Source organism: Lagopus leucura, unplaced genomic scaffold (genome assembly GCF_019238085.1).
Source record: "Lagopus leucura isolate 7727_CA_CO unplaced genomic scaffold, USGS_WTPT01 Super-Scaffold_100001, whole genome shotgun sequence".
NCBI classification, from domain to species: domain Eukaryota; kingdom Metazoa; phylum Chordata; class Aves; order Galliformes; family Phasianidae; genus Lagopus; species Lagopus leucura.
In genome coordinates this window covers 12,709,197-12,727,680 of record NW_024962262.1, presented here as the reverse complement: position 1 = coordinate 12,727,680, position 18,484 = coordinate 12,709,197, and the positions used below count along the sequence as shown (strand labels likewise).

At 36.2% G+C, this 18,484-nt stretch overlaps 1 protein-coding gene across 4 annotated transcripts in view; it reads left to right on the top strand.

The window, feature by feature from the left end:
• Positions 1-18,484, top strand: part of LRCH1 (leucine rich repeats and calponin homology domain containing 1) — a 118,912-nt gene that overhangs the window by 76,015 nt on the left and 24,413 nt on the right. The window contains exons 10-15 of one of the 4 annotated variants that reach the window (XM_042868539.1): positions 87-154; positions 1,216-1,302; positions 2,283-2,316; positions 4,291-4,404; positions 6,483-6,530; positions 7,236-7,308. In XM_042868539.1, coding sequence (XP_042724473.1) covers positions 87-154; positions 1,216-1,302; positions 2,283-2,316; positions 4,291-4,404; positions 6,483-6,530; positions 7,236-7,308 — 424 coding nt within the window. Of the gene's footprint in view, positions 1-86; positions 155-1,215; positions 1,303-2,279; positions 2,317-4,290; positions 4,405-6,482; positions 6,531-7,235; positions 7,309-18,484 lie in introns of all 4 variants that reach the window. The other 3 variants (XM_042868538.1, XM_042868541.1, XM_042868540.1) reach the window with 3 other exon arrangements.

Genomic DNA, 18,484 nt, shown 5'->3' with positions numbered 1-18,484 from the left:
TAGGTCACTGCTGAGTCTGAAAGGAAAACTTATCTGCTTGTTTAATTGCAAAGTTCAATTCTTAATATCACTTTGTCTGCTTACAGAGCAGAGCAGCAGAGTGTGATGAATTACTGAGAATTGAAGAGGACGCACAATGGCAAACAGAAGAAATGTAAGTATTGCTTTGTCTGTAAGTAATTAACTGTATCATTTCATTAGATGACTAAATCTGGTGTTTTCTTCTCAGTTAAGAATTTTGTAGACTTAAAAGCATACAGCAGTGCAGCTTTCTGTGCGTGAATGTGGTGTGTTGTATGTTATTGATTAATCAAATGGGTCTTAGCTTGCAACTAATGTGTATGTGCTAATAAAGCTGTAATTTGGCATTTTTTAGCCAATGTAGAGCCCGGGTTTTAAAATTAGGTATTTTGATATGTAGTCTGCTTATGCTATTGTTTTTAAAAATTCAATTTGACTTGTAAAATCTAATGCACAGGATTTCTTTTCAAAATTTTTTTCTTACTTTGTCATAATTTTAACCCTGAAACAATCAATAGTTCATAGGTATTAGCTCAAGTGCAGTGTCAGTGAACATCAGTCAGTGAAGAGTGTTCATAAGAAAAACAGCTCTAGCATGACAGTGTACTGTGAAGTTCTCACCTCAGAACAGTGGAGTCCTATGTGATTAGAAATAAAAATTGAAAGGAGGGAAAAATAAGCATGTTCCAAAAGAACACTGTTGGCAGAACTATCAGAAGATTTTTTTAATAAATTAAAAAAGGAAAAAAAAGAAAAAACAACCAACAGCAACAACAACCAAATCTTGAAAAGCAAAAGAAAGCATGCTGTGGTCCATTAAAAAGAACTGTCACATTCTGTAATAATTTATGTGGTGAATGTGGTTAATAGGAGTCAGCTTTTGAAGTTGGTCTGTTTAATGGATATGCAAAGATCCTAGTTTCTTAGTTCATTACATTTTTTTTTTGTATGTGTGTATTAGTTTGGGAAGTTTTGTTGAAGGCAAGGTGCTGGTGATTTTTTTCTGAAGACACTCTTTACATAAATTTCAGCACTTATTAGTTTGCACAGAGGCTGTTTTTACCTTCCCTCTGTATTAGCTGCATGCTTAGTTAGAAGGTAGAGTTCACAAATTGAAATTGAGACAACCCCTGATAATTGCTGTTCTACCTCTTTTTTTTTTCTTTTTTTGAATGCTTTTGTTTTCTATTATAGAATAAATATGTCAGAAGAACAAACTATTGATATAGCAATGATAGAACAACTAAGAGAAGCAGTAGATTTGTTACAAGATCCCAACAGGTATGCTTAAAATAGCAGGTGTCTTATGTATTTATAACTTCTGTTGAGTTTCCTGTAGAATAGTCTTATCTCTTTTAGTCTGTACAAACTCCTCTTCTTGTTAATACTTGAATTGGAATTGGAGAAGGTTTTCTATGTGCTTCATCCCATCTTTCTGGGATGCATAAAGAAGATACTTGAAGTAGTGCTGAAGTTCTGGTAGTCTTTCTCTGAGGTCAAAAGGAGAAAAGGGAAGATGCTACTAGTGAAGGTGTTTCTCCTGGCTATAGAAGGCAAGGCTGTCTAATTTATATGCATCTTTTAAGTGTCTGAAGTCAGGTGGAATTACACTGGGTCTGTGAATAAACAAAGGATTAAATATATTAAAGGAAAACAAACAGAAGCTTGTCGTGCTTGAAAGAACTGATGGGTGTTGCAGGTACTTCTGTCCCTGTGCTTGCTATTGCTTTTCGGTGTGTAATCCCTTTCAAAAATTAAGCTCATTTTAAAACTAAGAAGCTAATTTTTCATCATTGATTCTATGATGTAGAGCTTTCTAGAGCTTTAATTCTCTGAACAGTAGACACCTCCTTATCATTCCCAGTCTAAAATGTCCTTGTTTCTCCTTCCTTGGCCAGTTCATATAGCCATTTCTTCTTATGACTACACTGTTCTGTAGCTTAAAAGTCTGTTTTGATATTGCTTTTTCACTTAGCGTATCTTTCTGCTTTTTGGGCTGAAGTTCACTGCTGTCACTTTTTCTGGCAAAGGAATTATCTGGCTTTATTTTGAATCATACAGAGAATAGTTGAATTCTTGAATTGAGTACTAAATAGTTAACAAAAAAAAAATCATATAAATGAAGAGCAGTCCTGTGGTTTCTGTGAGATAAAATTCTGTTGCTTCTGTATCTCATCTGTAACTTATTAGTTAGCAGAAGTGTTGCAGAATAGTCTACAAAATAAATTACATATTCACATTTGTTTCTTTATACATAGCAGTCAAATGCAGATGGAGATGTCCTCCCTTGGCCAGGTACGTTAATGAACATATTATAAGATATTTGAGGGGTAAGACAGGAAATGAGCCAATAATTTCATCCATTTTTAATCTACCAAGTAAGTAAAGGAAAACTATGGTAGACTGGAGGACACAACTAGTTCTTCAAAATTTAAATGTAATTGTTGTTTATATATGTGTATATAGAGAGATACTATATATTTATATATATATATTTATGTATATAATATATGTGTGTGTATAGACATACATACACACACATGCACAAATAACTTCATTTTCTGGGTTTATCACTTACTTTTGCATGTTATTTTTTTCCTTTTTTTCCACTCAGTTTGTAGAAAGATAGTCATCTTTCCATACAGCCATCTTTTTCATGTGTTGTGTTGGCTATGAGAATCAATTGCTACTGTTCGCAGCTCACTATGTGTATTCTTGTTCTCTTCCAATATCCCTATTCTAGTGTAAGGAAACAGTATTCATTAAGGATAGCTCCAAAATATTTTGTAAATTAATGATTACTCTTTTCCTAATGCGCTGTCACCAGTTATGGAAGGAGTATATGAAGTATGATTTGGAATTTATAGTATGTTATGTATTGCTTGTTATTTGAAATGTATCTTGACTGGTGAATTAGTATTCTTTATGGAATACAATAGTTCAGTTGGAAGGGACTTAGAAATATCATCTGGTCAAACTGCCTTTTCTTTTGAGGCTAACCAAAAGTTAAAGCATATGAACGAAGCATTGTCCAAATGTCTCTTGACCATGGCTAAGTGTGGGACATCAACTGCCTCTCTTGGAAGCTGGTTCCAGTTTTTGATGATTCTCATAAGTAAATGATTTTTTCTAATATCCAGTCTGAAGCTCCCTAGCACAGCTTTGTGCTGTTCCATGGCTCCTGCCATAGGTTCACAAGAGCAGAGCCTGGCACCACCTCTCCAATTCCCCTCCGCAGGGAACTGCACAGTGCAATGAGATCACTTCTTGGTCTTCTATTCTCCAGACTGGACAACAGGACCTCAATTCCTTCTAATAAGACAAACCCTGTAGCTCTTTACTAGCTTTGTCACCCTCCTCCAGATGCTCTCAAGAATCTTAGCATCCTTTCCATATTACAGAGCCCACTTGGCTTCCAGGGCACACTGGTGGCTCAAGGTGAGCCTGCTGTTGCCACCAGTCCCAGATCCTTTCTGCAGGGCTGCTTTCCAGCCATATGTCTCCCAGTCTGTACCTGTGTCTAACATTACTCTGTCCCAGGTGCAAAAACTGGCATTTACCTTTGTTGAACTTCATGGCGTTGATGATTGCCCAATGGTCTGATCCATCTCAATCACTGCAAGGCCTCATATCTATCTTGGACAACAGCACCTCCCAGTACAGCATCACTAATCATCTCGATGAGGATGCGTTCCAATCCTGCATTCAGATCATTGGTAAAAACATTGAACAGGAGTGGCCCTAGGATTGAGCCCCGGAAAACACCACCAGTGATTGTCTGCTAGCCAGTTGTAGCCCTCCACTTACTACAACTCTCTGAGCCATTTCATTGCCTAGCGTAGCATGAATCTCTTTATCTCAAAGTTGGTCAACGTGTCTAGAAGGATGCACTGTCAGGAGTGGTATCAAAAGCCTTAGTGAAATACAGGGAGACTACATCTGCTGCCTTCCCTTTGTTCACCTAACAGGTGATCTTATGGAAGGAGATCAAATTATCAAGGCAGGACTTCCCCTTCATGAGTCCATGTTGAGTATGCCTCATATTAGCTTTGTTCTTTAAATCCTTTCAGTATACTCCAAGTTTATTTAGATTGACATAATGACCATCTTTTAGCACTGGAACTGCAATGATGTAGTGTCTGCTTACTGTACAGTTTGCTTTTCATCACAGTACTTGTTGGAAATACTTCTGATATAAAAATGTTATGTAAAAAAAGATACACTTCTATTCCCAGTGATTCACAGCCTAAAGAGTAATATATCTTTCAGAAAGAAAATGCTGAAGAGGAACTAGAATTTCATAGGAGGAGGGAATTAATTATGGAGAAAGCCAAGAATGAAATGAAAACATGTGAACAGGGTGAAAAATGGTCATTGAATCAGGTACGTAGGTGTCTAGATACAATAAATATGGAAACATTTGGAATGAGTCATTGTCTTCCATTCACTGGTAGGGAAGTTAAAGCCCTTTCGGATTTTTGGTGGTGGTATTTTTCTTTTGTTTATTTATGTTTTTCCCTTACCTGAATATAAATGGGATGTTAATTAAGACCTATCAAGAAAAAGGCTGAAATTGATATATTTTCTTCTAATAAACATCATTAGCAAAAATAAGTATTATCAGAGTTGGATCTTCAATGATCTGGTTTCTCTTCCCACCCTTAATCCAAATACCGCAGCTCATGTGGTTAAGGTTTTGTATGCAGCAATGAATTTAACGTGCTTTGTATTACAAAGAAGACTCTGTGTGTTGAGATGATACTTCTAAAGTATCAAAAATATTGTCAGCTTTGTATTTCAGTGATCCAGAAATGAAGAACTGTGAAAAATTCAAGCTTAAATATTTGGTTCATACTTTCTTACCTCAGGACTTAGTTGTTTGTGAATGTTCTTGCAAGAGAATTCTGAGAACAAAACGACCTGTGAAAGTTCTGCCTGCATTCACAATACTTTAGTACAGTGTATCTTATGCAAACATAAACCTACTGGTATATCTTGATGCTTTTCAAATATCATTACTAGCAAATACTCCTGTGATCTTTTTGTAACTCAATTTTATCTTTTTTTTTTTTTTTTTTTTTAAAGAAAGAAAGTTTGTATCTCCACGGTTTTCTTGTATTGTACATGGGAGTTAACATACTTTATTTGGGATTGGTTCTTAACTACATTGCTAATGTGTTACACAAAAAGTTAATTTGATGTCAGAATGCACAACGTGCACATTCTGTATTTTAACAAATCTCTTCAACAAGAATGCTGCTGATTCATTTTAAAAACCTTTTAAATGAGGACATTTCCTAAAAACTTGTAGAGGGCCTAATCTAGTCCTTTATGCAGGCGGAAGCACAAGATATGTTCCATTCAATAGAAATGTGTCTTGCAAGAGCAAATCTAATCATTCTGCATACAGTAAGCACTTGTAGTTTTCAGGTTGAATGTAAATTTGGAGCTCTGACTGGTGACTTGCATGTTGTGAGAGAGTTTTGACCTGCAGTGTAGATTTAACTAGCTTGTCTGTCACAAGGACAACCGCTGAGCATAGGAGTGCTTAAACATGCTAATCTCCAGGTAGAAATTGGCAGGGATGAGATTACTAAAATTTCCTTCTATTAATTGTAGGTAATACAGTGGTTGAGGTAAGATTGTGAAAGAAGTTGGTAGCTGAGGATCATATTTTATTTTTCAAGCTAAAGTAGTGGCCAGGAAAGGTCATTTATCAAAATGTGTGTGTAATCTTCCTTCCCATCTTAGTAACTTTCAGAAAATTCTTAAGGTGCTGGGACCAATATTTTGAGGGCTGTATTTTTAATCTCCACTTTTTCGCCATTAAAAAATTTGCCCTAATGAAAGGGTTTTGAATGAATTTATAATCCATTTTACCTAAGCCAATCCTATTTCTACTGAGTTATGATTTATACAGAATTAACAATTGTTTGATATTTTACTGACATGATTTCCGTGTTTCCAGGTTAGCTATAGCAAAAATGGTAACAAAAGGTGTGCTATATGGCAATTACAAAAGGAATTGCTTGCAGAATGCTTCTCTCTTCAAACCTATATTTAAAATTTTTACTCCCCTATTAAACTCCTGGTAACAGTTAAAATCTGTGAAACAATGTTAGATAATGCACTTGAATGAACAAAGATTCAAGTCTTACAAACACACTTAAGAATCAGTTGAGAGCCTGCAGATAAGAAATTAAAGACAAATTTGTGCGAATAATTTCCACAGGAGAATTTTTAAGTGGTATTTCTGTTAGCCTTGCATCAAAGTATATATAAATTGTGAAAATTGTTGTGGTAAAGAAAACAAAACCAATACAATGCTGAAAAATGTGAAGATGAAAAGTATTGAATATTAATGAGTCTCTGACTGTCGTGATTAGAATACTGTATGACTGTGTATGACCAATGCATTTGCTGAAAAAATCTTTCTTTTTTCTTTCTGTCCAATTGTGCAGAATGATGTAATTGTTTGGAATACAAGTGGCCAACCCTCTCACAATGAGGTAAGATGACAGTGCATTTTGTTTGTCTTCAGCATGTGGATGGTCAGTGGGCTCTTTATGGAACCTTCCTATTTTCTGTGCAAAACCAGTGTTTCTTCCTCTACTTTACACTGTATATGAGCACCTCACAAACTCACGAGCACCCGGTGTTGGTGATGGTACTCCCATAGATTCCATTCTCATGAATCGTTTTTTAAATAGGATTTGTTTTCTGGAGGTTGGTTATAAGACTTCTCCTTTCTTATCATGGTATAACCATCATGGTTCTACTGTGAGGTCTATGATTAACTTCCACCTTTCTGCATTTTAGGCAGAATTCAGGAGAAATAGTTAAGCAGAATGGTAATTCTGATTCAGTGTAAGAAACACATCTAAGGAAAAAAAAATTGTCTCTGTTTTGTTCTTCTAAATGTACTCTGCCACAAAAGTGTATGTTGAATGGAACCAAATGGTTTTGTGGGAGAAAACTGAGAAACAATCACGCTTATTTATAGCTAGGGCCAATATGCTGCAGACTTCAGTCAGAAAGTTCTTTTCCAGTAAAGGAGTGGTATTGAATGAAACTGAGAGATTGTTAGAGGTTCAAAGCTATGTGATCAGACTGTGGTGAAATAGTTGTAGCATGCAGTATTGCTAATTCAGTCAGTTTCCCTGTGATATTCTGGACACTGCTCTTATTTGAATTTATGTTCTTAAATTATACAGAACAAAGATAAAAGTCCAACGCTGTCTCCTACTACAAACAACACAATCCCTTTTGGCCTGAAGCCACGATCAGGTATTGTAGGAAAGAAAATCAATCAATTTTTGTACTTTTTCACATCCGTGCTATTAATAGATACTTGTATTTTCATTTTCTCTTACAATTCAGTGATGAAAACACTTTCTGTATTCCGAAGGCTAGAACATTGTCTATATGCTTGACTTGAGATCAAATTTGTATTAACTCTGTTTAATGTATTTTATGTGCATTAGTTTTTACCCCTTACTGATAAATCAGGTGTTTTATTAATTTTATATACACACACACACATTTAAAAATAAGCACATGCTAATACACATGTATAATATACATATAAACAATATACATGTATAAATATACAAGATGATAAAATATGTTGGTAAATAATATGTGAATAATCAGACTTGTTTAGAAAATGCTTATGCATGAGTCTCTCAGTAGTTATAATTGTGCAAGGAGAAGTGGCTTGAGGAAGATGAGATGTTTTCTTCAGCCTGCAACTGAGTTTAACGAATTTGCAATGTGCCAAATCTGTATTACCATCATTAACATGCAGCACTTTATTGGAGAGGAGGGAAAAAAGTAGGAGGAAGTCAACAAAATAAACTGGAATGTATTTGAGGGCTTCCCTTGAAAGCAGGATAAATTACAGGTAAACTCTGTTCTTCTCTGGGCTAAGGTGGTCAGCATTGATTGTCAGTGCTGTTAAGTCACATCACCTCTAAAGAATAACCTTAATATTTTAGGTATGCTTCAGCATTCGGTGGCTGTAATTCTGTTTTCTCGCATTCACCACAAATGGTTTTAGTCAGTTGCTGGTAAATCACTATAAGCTTGTAGCTTCCATAACAAAATATCTTGGCAATAATGGCAGCAGTTTCATATTTGAATGTATTTTAGGAAATTGTACCCATAGATTTGTTTTTAAGAAGGTTTGCAGAGCAAAGAAAGTGTTATTGAACAAACCTTGTTTCATAAAGAAAGCATTTTAAATTTCCTGCATTGTTATGATATAGAAGTTGGGCAGATCTGTTATCTGATGCCAGGAACTGGAAGCAGTATTGTAGGAGAATTGAATGAATGTAAGACTGTGATTTTGGATTCAAGTTAGTTTAACACACGTTTCCTAGTCTTGGCATACCAGTTGTCTCAAGACATTCTATATCCAATGACAGTAATAAATAAAGAGAAAAAGACACTTTCCAAAAGCATAGCTAATTAGCATAGCTAATCTTTCTTAGAGAGTTTCCAGAAGGATTGGATTGCAGGGATTGCAGTGTTCTGCAACGTTCCTATAAGACTAGTGGTGGGAGACCCAGACCTGCACAACTGCACATGAGCCGACAGTGTGCCCAAGTGGCCAAGAGGGCCAACGGCATCCTGGCCTGCATTAGAAATAGTGTGGCCAGCAGGAGCAGGGAGGTGATCATCCCCCTCTACTCAGCACTGGTGAGGCCGCACCTCGAGTACTGTGTTCAGTTTTGGGCCCCTCACTACAAGAAAGACATTGAGGCCCTGGAGCGTGTCCAGAGAAGGGCAACGAAACTGGTGAGGGGTCTGGAGCACAAGTCTTATGAGGAGCAGCTGAAGGAGCTGGGATTGTTCAGTCTGGAGAAGAGGAGGCTCAGCGGAGACCTCATTGCACTCTACAACTTCCTAAAGGGAGGTTGTGGTGCAAAAGGGTCTGGCCTCTTCTCCCAGGCAAATAGTAGGACCCGAGGAAATGGCAAGAAGTTGTACCAGAGGAGATTTAGGTTGGATATTAGGAGAAACTTTTTCTCTCAGAGGGTGGTCAGGCACTGGAATGGCTGCCCAGGGAGGTGGTGGAGTCGCCTTCCCTGGCAGTGTTCAAGAGGCGCCTGGATGAGGAGCTACGAGAGATGGTTTAGTAGCTTGTGGCACTGATAGGAATGGGAGGGTGGTTGGACTAGATGATCTTGCAGGTCATTTCCAACCTTGTGTTTCTGTGATTCTGTGAACTCCTCCAGTTCCCCCTTGTATACTGAAATAGTGTAACCTCATTGAATACTAATGTCAGTTGATTATAATCTGCTGTTTTGCTGCTTTGTACCAGTACAAATTTATATATTTGAATCGCTGACTATGCCAATACTATAATGTTGTTTGGTCACAGCTGTGGGATATAGAAAACCCATTTATCTGAATTTGTTTTCCTTTCCATTATTGTACACTACAGAACCACCAGCTGAGAGCCATTTTTGCAGTCTTTTACCTCATTGCTTGCAGTTTCAGTGGTGTTGCCTTAGATTTATACTGCAGTAAGGCAGTTGAATTTGATAATAGCAAAACCTGAAGTCCAGCATCAGGTAAAACAGCAGTACATTAGCTATGTAACACAGTGTGACAAAATAAAACCTTACAATGGAGCAGGGATGCTGCATATTTTTTCCTTCCATCTTGCTGCTCTGTAACCGCAGTAGAAATAGTATTTAAATTTGTTTTGCCAGCACCTAAGAAAAAAATACAGATAGAAGTAGTTTGTAGCTCAAGATACTGGCACATTTGTGAATCCTGCACATCTTTCCTTCCAGTTTGCCACAACTAGTTCTTTCACTGTTCTTCTGTTACAGCTTTTTGTACAAGTCTTGAGTGAATTTGAACCATTCTCTCACTGTCTTAATTCGCGGTTCTTAACTACATACTGCTTCAGTGCCCCAAAGCTGAGCTGAGGTCCAGCAGTTTTGTGATCCATAAAAGTTTTTCAGCTTAGTGTATAGTTTAACTTTATAACTTTTTCATTCAAGTTCTTCATTACCTTAGGGAAAAATTTAGTAGAGCTCATTGGAAACAGTTTTTCCATGAAAATGTATGCAAACATACCTTTCTGAAATTGGAGAGCTTATTTTCAGTTTGTTTTCATCTATTTTTAATGAATGTTGCTTTCTGTTTGATTTTGTTCCCCTCATTGTTTCTTAGTGACTTGACTTATGTCTCTTCCAAATCTGAAAGTAAAATATCCTAGATTTCTGGTTATGCTTAAAAAAAAAATAAAAAAATAAAAATAGAATCACACACACAAAGTAAAGTGCTTCCAGAAGAAGCCACTGTAGCTTAAGCTTCTGCGTTAGTATGTGCTATACTAGTACATTCTGGCATGTTTACAGGACTGAAGATCTCTCATTTCAAAGCTAGCCAAAATATTGGGAAAATTCATATCTGATGGTTGACTTGGTATCCAAAGAAAATGTTTTGAAAGATAATAGTGTTTGACTTCTTGATGGAGTCTTTTTAAGGATTGGTTGTTTACTCAGTAATAAGATCTTAAAAAAAAAAAATAAATAAATAAAAATCAGATAATTTTATCCTTATAAATATTTTATAGGGAATGGGCTTCTCAAATTTATATTCAATTGAAAACCTTAAAAATCATTCTTGAAAGGAATAAATAATTATAAGTTCAATTAGAAGTTTTGTTCTTGGGATGTGCTTTTGCTCTGAAATGGAGCCACTCAAAATAGCTACTAAACTTAAATCTTCTGCACTTGATTTATGAATTAATTAAAATATCAAGTGATACCAATTGTAGAAATGGAGTTTCGCAGTCTTTGCTGTAATCATTAAAATGAGATATAAACATCTTGTTCCTAATACATTATCTGTGTACTTTGGAAAATCATCTGAATCCTAGTTGCCAGTATAATTAAAGGCTGCTTATTATTTTCCAAAGATCAGTGTTCTGTTACCTCATGTTGAATTCTGCTTGGAGTTTGAGTGGTGTTGTGGTTATTCAGGTTTGGCTGACCTATTGTCTCTGTAGTCAGAAGCAATAAAGAGGCTTTTAAAAAGTGCATATCTGAAAAGGGAGAACTCTCGAACAGGTAAATGTGGAGGAAAGTCTAAAGTGAAATTTTATACAACATTGTCTCAATTATCATCTTGTTAATGCGGATTCCAGAATTTTGAGAGAAGGAGAAAGTACACAATTAAGTTCCCTGTTGCTAATTTGGAATTACATAAATTGAGAACTGGGCTTTACCTTGGACTTCCTTCTGTTACGTGTTTTTGCAGTTTTTTGATCTACGTAGTGGTTTTCAGTTGATTCAGGCTTAGAGTTTAGCATTCAGAGCAGAGGTAGCATGTAATCTCCAGTTTAGTTTGAGGAGAATGGATGTGACTTGTGTGTGCAGTAAAGTAGATGAGATGTGGAAATACATACACAGAAAAGCAAGAAGTGAGGAAAGAACTCATTTTGGTGGTAGAAATGATAGAGAACTGGGATCAGATACAGGAAGAACTCTTTAAGGAGTGACATCTTTGTGAAGGGTAAGGAAGGTGAGATGCAAATTACGTGATGAAAGGTTGCAAGCCGGTAGAAAGCTTTGAAAGGATGAATGGTGTAGACAAGATAAACAGGGATGAGATATTTTAAGGATGTCGTTGTTCATTTCTGAAACACCATGGAGTGGAGATTTGAGGAAAGCTTTTCCACAATCACATCAGAAGACAAGCATGAAGTAAGATATGGGAGGGAAAGAATGAGAAGGTCCACTGGAGGATTTGAGGGGAGAAAAGGAGGTGCTGTCATGACTAGTAGTAGGAAGACAGAAGGCAGAAAGGATGGAGAGGCTGTGTTGTTGCAGCCTCTCTGGACAGATGAAGGTCTGGTGTGCTGGAGCGAGCCCAGTTGAATTATCAGTGATTTTGTGCTTGTTATAATGCTGTATACAGAGCAGGTCTGCCAGGGTTTGTGGTACAGACTCTGGATCCTCCTTTGGAGGTGTTGCACATCTCTACTACTGGAAAGTCTGCCAGAACTTTCCTAGAGCCTGTTGTAAACTTGGTCTTAACATTGTGGGAATTAGCAAGAAATATAAGTAGTGCTGCATAAACTATGAAGTGATTAAAGCAAAAGGAAAACATCTCTACTGCACGTTCTTACAATACATATTTCAACAGGACAAGAATTCAGGGAATTAAATGAGAATTCCGTGTATTTGCTACCTCTTGAAATTAGCTGGGAAGTTAGTGTAACAATTTGTTTATATGTACATACACATTGAACAGTTGCAAAAATAACTGAGTTCTTCTTTTCCAAACTACTTAATTTAGAACGCTGAAACTTCAGTGATGCATTTACCATTTGATTCACAGGCTCAAGACTGTAACATAAAATCTATGGGTACTTTTTCTTAAAACGTGATTGTAAACAATTTCTGTGAAATGCTATGGTTACAATGATCTTGTTAAGCTTAACAGCTTTAACTGCACATATAATGTCTGATCTGCAAGTACTAACATATAACCTTTCGTTCTTTTTATTCTGCACCACCTTTCTTTCATTCTTTTCTTCAAAAATTACGCATTTTGTATTAATCACCTTTGAATTGCATCTTCATTGCCATGCAACCCTAACGCCATATATGCAATGCTGCTGCCTGCCCTCTTCCCCCACCCCGGTCCTTACACCACCATGGACTGGCTGTCACTCCCCTTCAGCAGACCCATCCCTCAGTCTTCCTCCTGTCTCCTTCAACACACTTACACAGGCACAAACATGGGACAGCTTTAGCTACAGTATACCATCTGAAGGAGACAGTGACAATGGTAGGTGTTCCATACATCATTTACTTGATTTTATGCTTTCAGAAAACTCAGTATGCAGCAAATGTCCCATGTGGCTAAGGATGAAAGCTAGTACTGTTAAGCAAATGTTTATAATACCAAACGCCTCAAGGGATGCATGTTAACTTTCTGTAAAATATGTGGTATCAAAAGGAAATGAGTGGAGAGTGTCACTGTGTTCAAGTCTGGCAAACCAACTTTTCCTGTGATACCTATTCCCAGAGCTATTTCCAATACAGATTGGAATATACTTCTATTTTCAAGTTTATAAAAGTTGCATTCAAGCAGCAATTAGTTTTGCTGCTGTCTTTTCTGGGTTTATGACTTTGTAAGTAAAAGCTGACTTAAAAATATCTAGTTCCCATCTGCAGTTGTTGATGCAGGTGTATAACTAACTTAATTAGAGAAGGAATCCAAGAAGAAACAAAGCTGAAAGAGTCAGACAAGCAAGAGACCACTGACATCCATCCAACAGTAACCTAGTTGGGATGGAATCTCCAGCTGTTTGTTACCAAAGATAAACAAGGTTATTGCTGTAGTAAATGATTTCTTACAATAAGCATTTTTTCCCCAGTTGATTCTTCTTTGTAATATTGTCTCTTCAGGCATGCTACACCTTCTAAGCTGTATTATTCCCTCCTTATGAACTGCTTTTAATTCAGAAATAACTTTCTTGAGTTACTTTTCTGTTTAATAAGTAAATCTTAGATTTCTTTTTTTCCAGAATGCTTTGTTTTTCAGGAAATAAACAATATTTGCCCTTGCTAACCCAATACTCAACTACTCAAATTCTTTGTTTTGTAATTACTACTGCTAACTTCAGTTTCGGTGTCACATGCAGAAGTCTGTGATTGGAAATAAAATTCTATAAACATTAAGCTGCTAAACTTTATTATGTTGTTTACATACTTAGTTTTTGCAAGAAAAATCATATCAATAATATACTTTCATCAGTTAGGAAGCTTTGAGAATACTACAAATGATACAGTTTTAAAAACTGATTAAGAGATAAGGAATTGTATTAGTGGGGCTTTTGTTATAAGCAAATTAAGGGCACACAGATGGAAAATTGTGCTGGAAAGCCGTTTTTGAAGTAAACTTTAATTAACAAGATAACAATCTCCATCAGATTATTTTTTCTTGGTGTTGTTTAGGTTTATTATGGAAAATAAATGTGTTACACCTCTTCAAGATTATATATATCTCTATATATGCTAAGGAATTTTCTGTCATGGCAGGCTGGCAGTGGCTAAGGACTCGGTAACATGAAGGGTTTTCTCTGCATGACTTGCAGGTTGTATAGTCATTTTACATTTGCAGAGTATGGTAGTATAATATATCCCAGTGTAATCTGAGTTTTACACTCACTTTTTACTTCTGTATGTTGACATAAACTACTGTAAATTCCAGTTGTCATTTACCAGTTTCTACCAGTTTATGATTCAGTCTTAATCTTGTTGATATTTTTAAGAGTTCAGTAAATAATGTCATCTACGTTAATCTAGATTTGTTTTTGTTTTACTCTTTAGATGATGTGAGCAGTATAGACTACTTCGTGCATATATGTTTAGGGGAGGTACATCTCTTGTGTTATCCAAATCTGAAGACAAATGCAAATATTAGTTTTTATTACCTTTGGCAGTTACAACAGAAAACTGCTTTTGCAGTCTTTCGTGTTATTTTAAAATCAGGACTGTTGCCTTTCTATTTAGAGTTTTTCAAAGGCTGTTTATAGTCTTGGGCATATCTTACTCTGTTAGGAAGTAAAATGAACCAGAAATCATTCTGCAGCACTGAGGTTAATTGGCACAGCATGATTCAAATCCATACCAAAGCAAACACTTTCGCTTTCCAAAACAGGATGGCTTCATTCAATTTACCTTTTGGCACCTTTGCCTGTGCAAAGGATATTCCCAGCTGTACCAAGACATGTCACGTAGGAGAGAGCTGGGATTGCACAGACCAAAACTGTGCCAGGAAGCAATAACTTAATGGCATTGGATGTTCATAGGCCAGTACTCAGACCCGTTCACCATTGCTGTGCAGCTTGATAGTATAGATCATAAAGTCATAGAATGGCTTGGGTTGAAAGGGATCTCAAGGATCATCTAGCTCCAACCCCCCTGCTGCAGGCAGGGCTGCCAACTTCCATATCTAATACTAGATGTATATAGAGTAACATGTAATGTAATACTAGATGTAGCATTTGATATAGAAATGCCATCACAGTAGCATCTTAATACTTTACTCAGTGTAATTTCTTCTGTGGTGTAGTTTCTAGCTACTGATCTGTAATGGGGGAGGAGGAGTGCAGAATTTCCGGCAGATTATAAAGCGTGCAACAGGTCTCATAAAACCAATATCCATAACACTGGGGTGTTTTTAATCTGGCAAATAACAGTATAATAACTTCACTGTTACTTAAACAAATGTGGACTGAATAAAACAAGCACAGATGTATCTGATTGTAACCTTTCAGCTTTACTTCAGCTTTTCCTGTCACTAGTCAGTTTAACCCCTTCTTGTCAGATATATTAGTAGAGGCAGGTTAAATCGTTAAGGTGCTTTTCTGATGGATAATGTTGTCTGCTAAGTATTTAGGATACTCAATCCTTGATGAGATTTAAGTACATTAAATATACTTGCATTGCAAAGTACAAAAATGAAAATTTTCACAAGGAAATTTCTCCTTTACTGTAATACACAAAATACATACTTTGCATTTATTAACCTTGAGCTTGCTGAAACTACATAATATATAACTTCATAACTACTTAACTATGGATTCAGAAAGCGAAAATTCTGTTTTACTGTCTAAAAGAGAAAGGCATGTTGTGATGTATGGCCTCCCCTTGCTGGAAAACACGTGTAATGCAGAGAAGCAAGCAATACTTAAGACTGCCAAAACCTCCTATATTAGAATAATTTTTCTTTAAATTCAGTAAGTAGCTGAAACTTTTATAACTAATACTTTCAATTTGATTTTTTAAATATAAATTAGTTAATCTTATTTCATTTTATTCATAAACTTCTTCTAATTGCAATTTCTCATAGCCAGGAGATTAGCCTTCAGTTTTCCTCTTAGTGCATTCATGAATAGTATTGAATAACTAAGTTTGATATTTGCATTTCATTAACAGATGTTTGTAGTCTGAAATCTGAACTGTGTTTGGGACATTCATACTGACTTAGCAAAGGCCTGAACAAAGGACAGCTAGAGCCAAACTAAATGAAGACCATATTAAAATGCCATTTGACTTTCAAAATTGGACATAAATATTAAATGATGCTTTAATAGAGAATCTGACATGCTGCTGCTGCTACTAAAACTACAGTGGTATTCAAATACCTTTTAAATATGGTATTACTCTTTGAGCATTTGTTTAAGTATATAATATGTGGGAGAAAGAATTTTTAGATTTGTGTAGTGGACTATTTCTAACACGAAAGTCTTTACTTAAAATTGCTGCTTTTTTTAATAAATGTGGCAAGAGTTTCTGCACATTGAGAACCCGGGAGTTACTTTAGGACTGAAAAAAAAAATCATATGCTTCATTAAATAACATTTAACTTATTTCTAATGGTTGAATTTTCACCATGCATGCTTTCATGTATCTGCTAACTGCTAGTGTTTAAAGTTATCTAAATTAATAGGTAATGCTTTTGAAATGTCTTAGTTAAGTCTATAGATTGTTATGCTTTGTGACAACAGTTGCTACAGCGGTTATTTTTAACAGCCTGTTTTTGGATATGCGTATATACAGAAGTCATAGCTGTACATATACCTCTACAAAATGTTAGGAAGCATGTATCTGACACAGTGCTCTGTAAACAGAAGTCTATTCCAAGATGGCAGTTTGCCCTTATGGAAAGGCATGGATTAAATGCCACTACAGTTGTGAAAATGCTGCATCTCAAGGCGTGGTTATGTTATTCATATTATTTCTGAGAGGTCAGCACAAGAAATGATTTTAGTTGACACGTTCACGTGCCAGTGCACAGATGCTATTTGGTGGTGAGGTTGGTGAAGCTATGTAGCACGCTGTAGGCATTATCTGTCGTTCTGTCCTGCATCTTCTCCCAGGAAACTCCTTCACTATGCTTGTGGGATTAAGGATAAAGATTAGTAATTCTGTAATGTATGAGTGCTCAGATTAACAGCAGTTTTGTTTAGCAAATGGCCTGCAATATGGCATTTCCTATATTCACTGCTTTAACAGTAGAATAACAGATTTCAGTTGCCCTTTAAAAAGATAAAGTTAAATAAAGACTCTGCGAGTCCAGTACTGGAAGAAATCAAGTATGGTAACTTACTGTGTCTTGGTGCCTTTAGTAAGTAACTTATGGCTATGTCAGCAGCTCATCTTTAATAAGCAAGCAACAATTGCTTCCTGTTTGCTGAGCTACCTTAGATGGTGTCTGTTTCCCTTTGGCTAGAGAAGTAGCTTAGATTATTTTTACTTATTTCACTTGCCTAAAATTAGATGAGATGTCAGGTCAGTGAATTTATCTGGGATTTCAAAATGTTTCTTACACACAAACTTTGTTTTGTGTATCAGGAGTCCTAGGTGCTAGAGAATGCAATTTCATGTGTTGTCTCTCTACTGAGTTTGGGACTTCATTAACATTTTTCTTTGTCAGAATGTAGGTGAAATTTCCCTCTATCAAGATCTCAATTTCTTATTTCATTATATATTTTAGGGACTGATTTTGAAAACTATCAATTGAACTGCAACCAAAATAAAAATTGAGATGCCATAGTTTTCAATTGAATTTACTGTGGTTACACTTATGAGCACCTACCCTATAGTTTGACTAATTCATCTTTTTTCTTACTGTAGGGGTAAAATTTGCTGATTTGCCCTTTAGGGAAATAAAAGACTGTTCTGTTGTGTTACTGATTGACTCAGTGATTATCCTCTCTTTTCTTCTGCAAATTCAGCAAGCTGCAGTCATCCCAGATGCGGCTTCCTTCCTTTCCATTCTCTTGTTGACTACATAATAGAGGAGGAAGAGACTAATCAGGGGAAGGTTGTGTTCTCCTTAGCTTCTGGCAATCAGTTTTGCTCATTGCAATCTTAACAGCCATAGCTAAAGCAAAGGGGCTTATTATTTTGAGCTTGGGATAATATTCCATGAAAATAATATTGTGGAAAAACTGCTTGTAATGTGTTTAAGTCCTCAGTGAGTTAACTTCCTTAGAGAATAGAGAAGCTTGTTACTGAAATTGATGCAAGAGTCTGTGCTGATACCTACTGTTTGCAGGAAATTTAGCCAGCTCACAAAAACCAAGGCCACTTCAAAGTCTGTGAGAAATTTCTCTAACCTGGCTGTTATATTTAGTGGGTATGTCTTCTCTAATAAGGGCTCAGTGGGATAGAAATCTGAATCTTTAGCTGTCTTAAATTAATAAAATTAAGATTGAATGGTAGCTGTGTGTAAAACAGGTGAAAAAAGGTTTATGGGCTTTGCACTCTGTTAATTGGTACCCAGGATGTGGTGTTGCATTCAGGAGAGAGGCAGGAAATTACTAATACAGAATCCTTCTCAAGCACTGTCATTTGCTGTAATAATCAGGTTGGCACATAAATTGTCTGAGCAGTGACAGTTGCATTTTGTGAAACTGTAA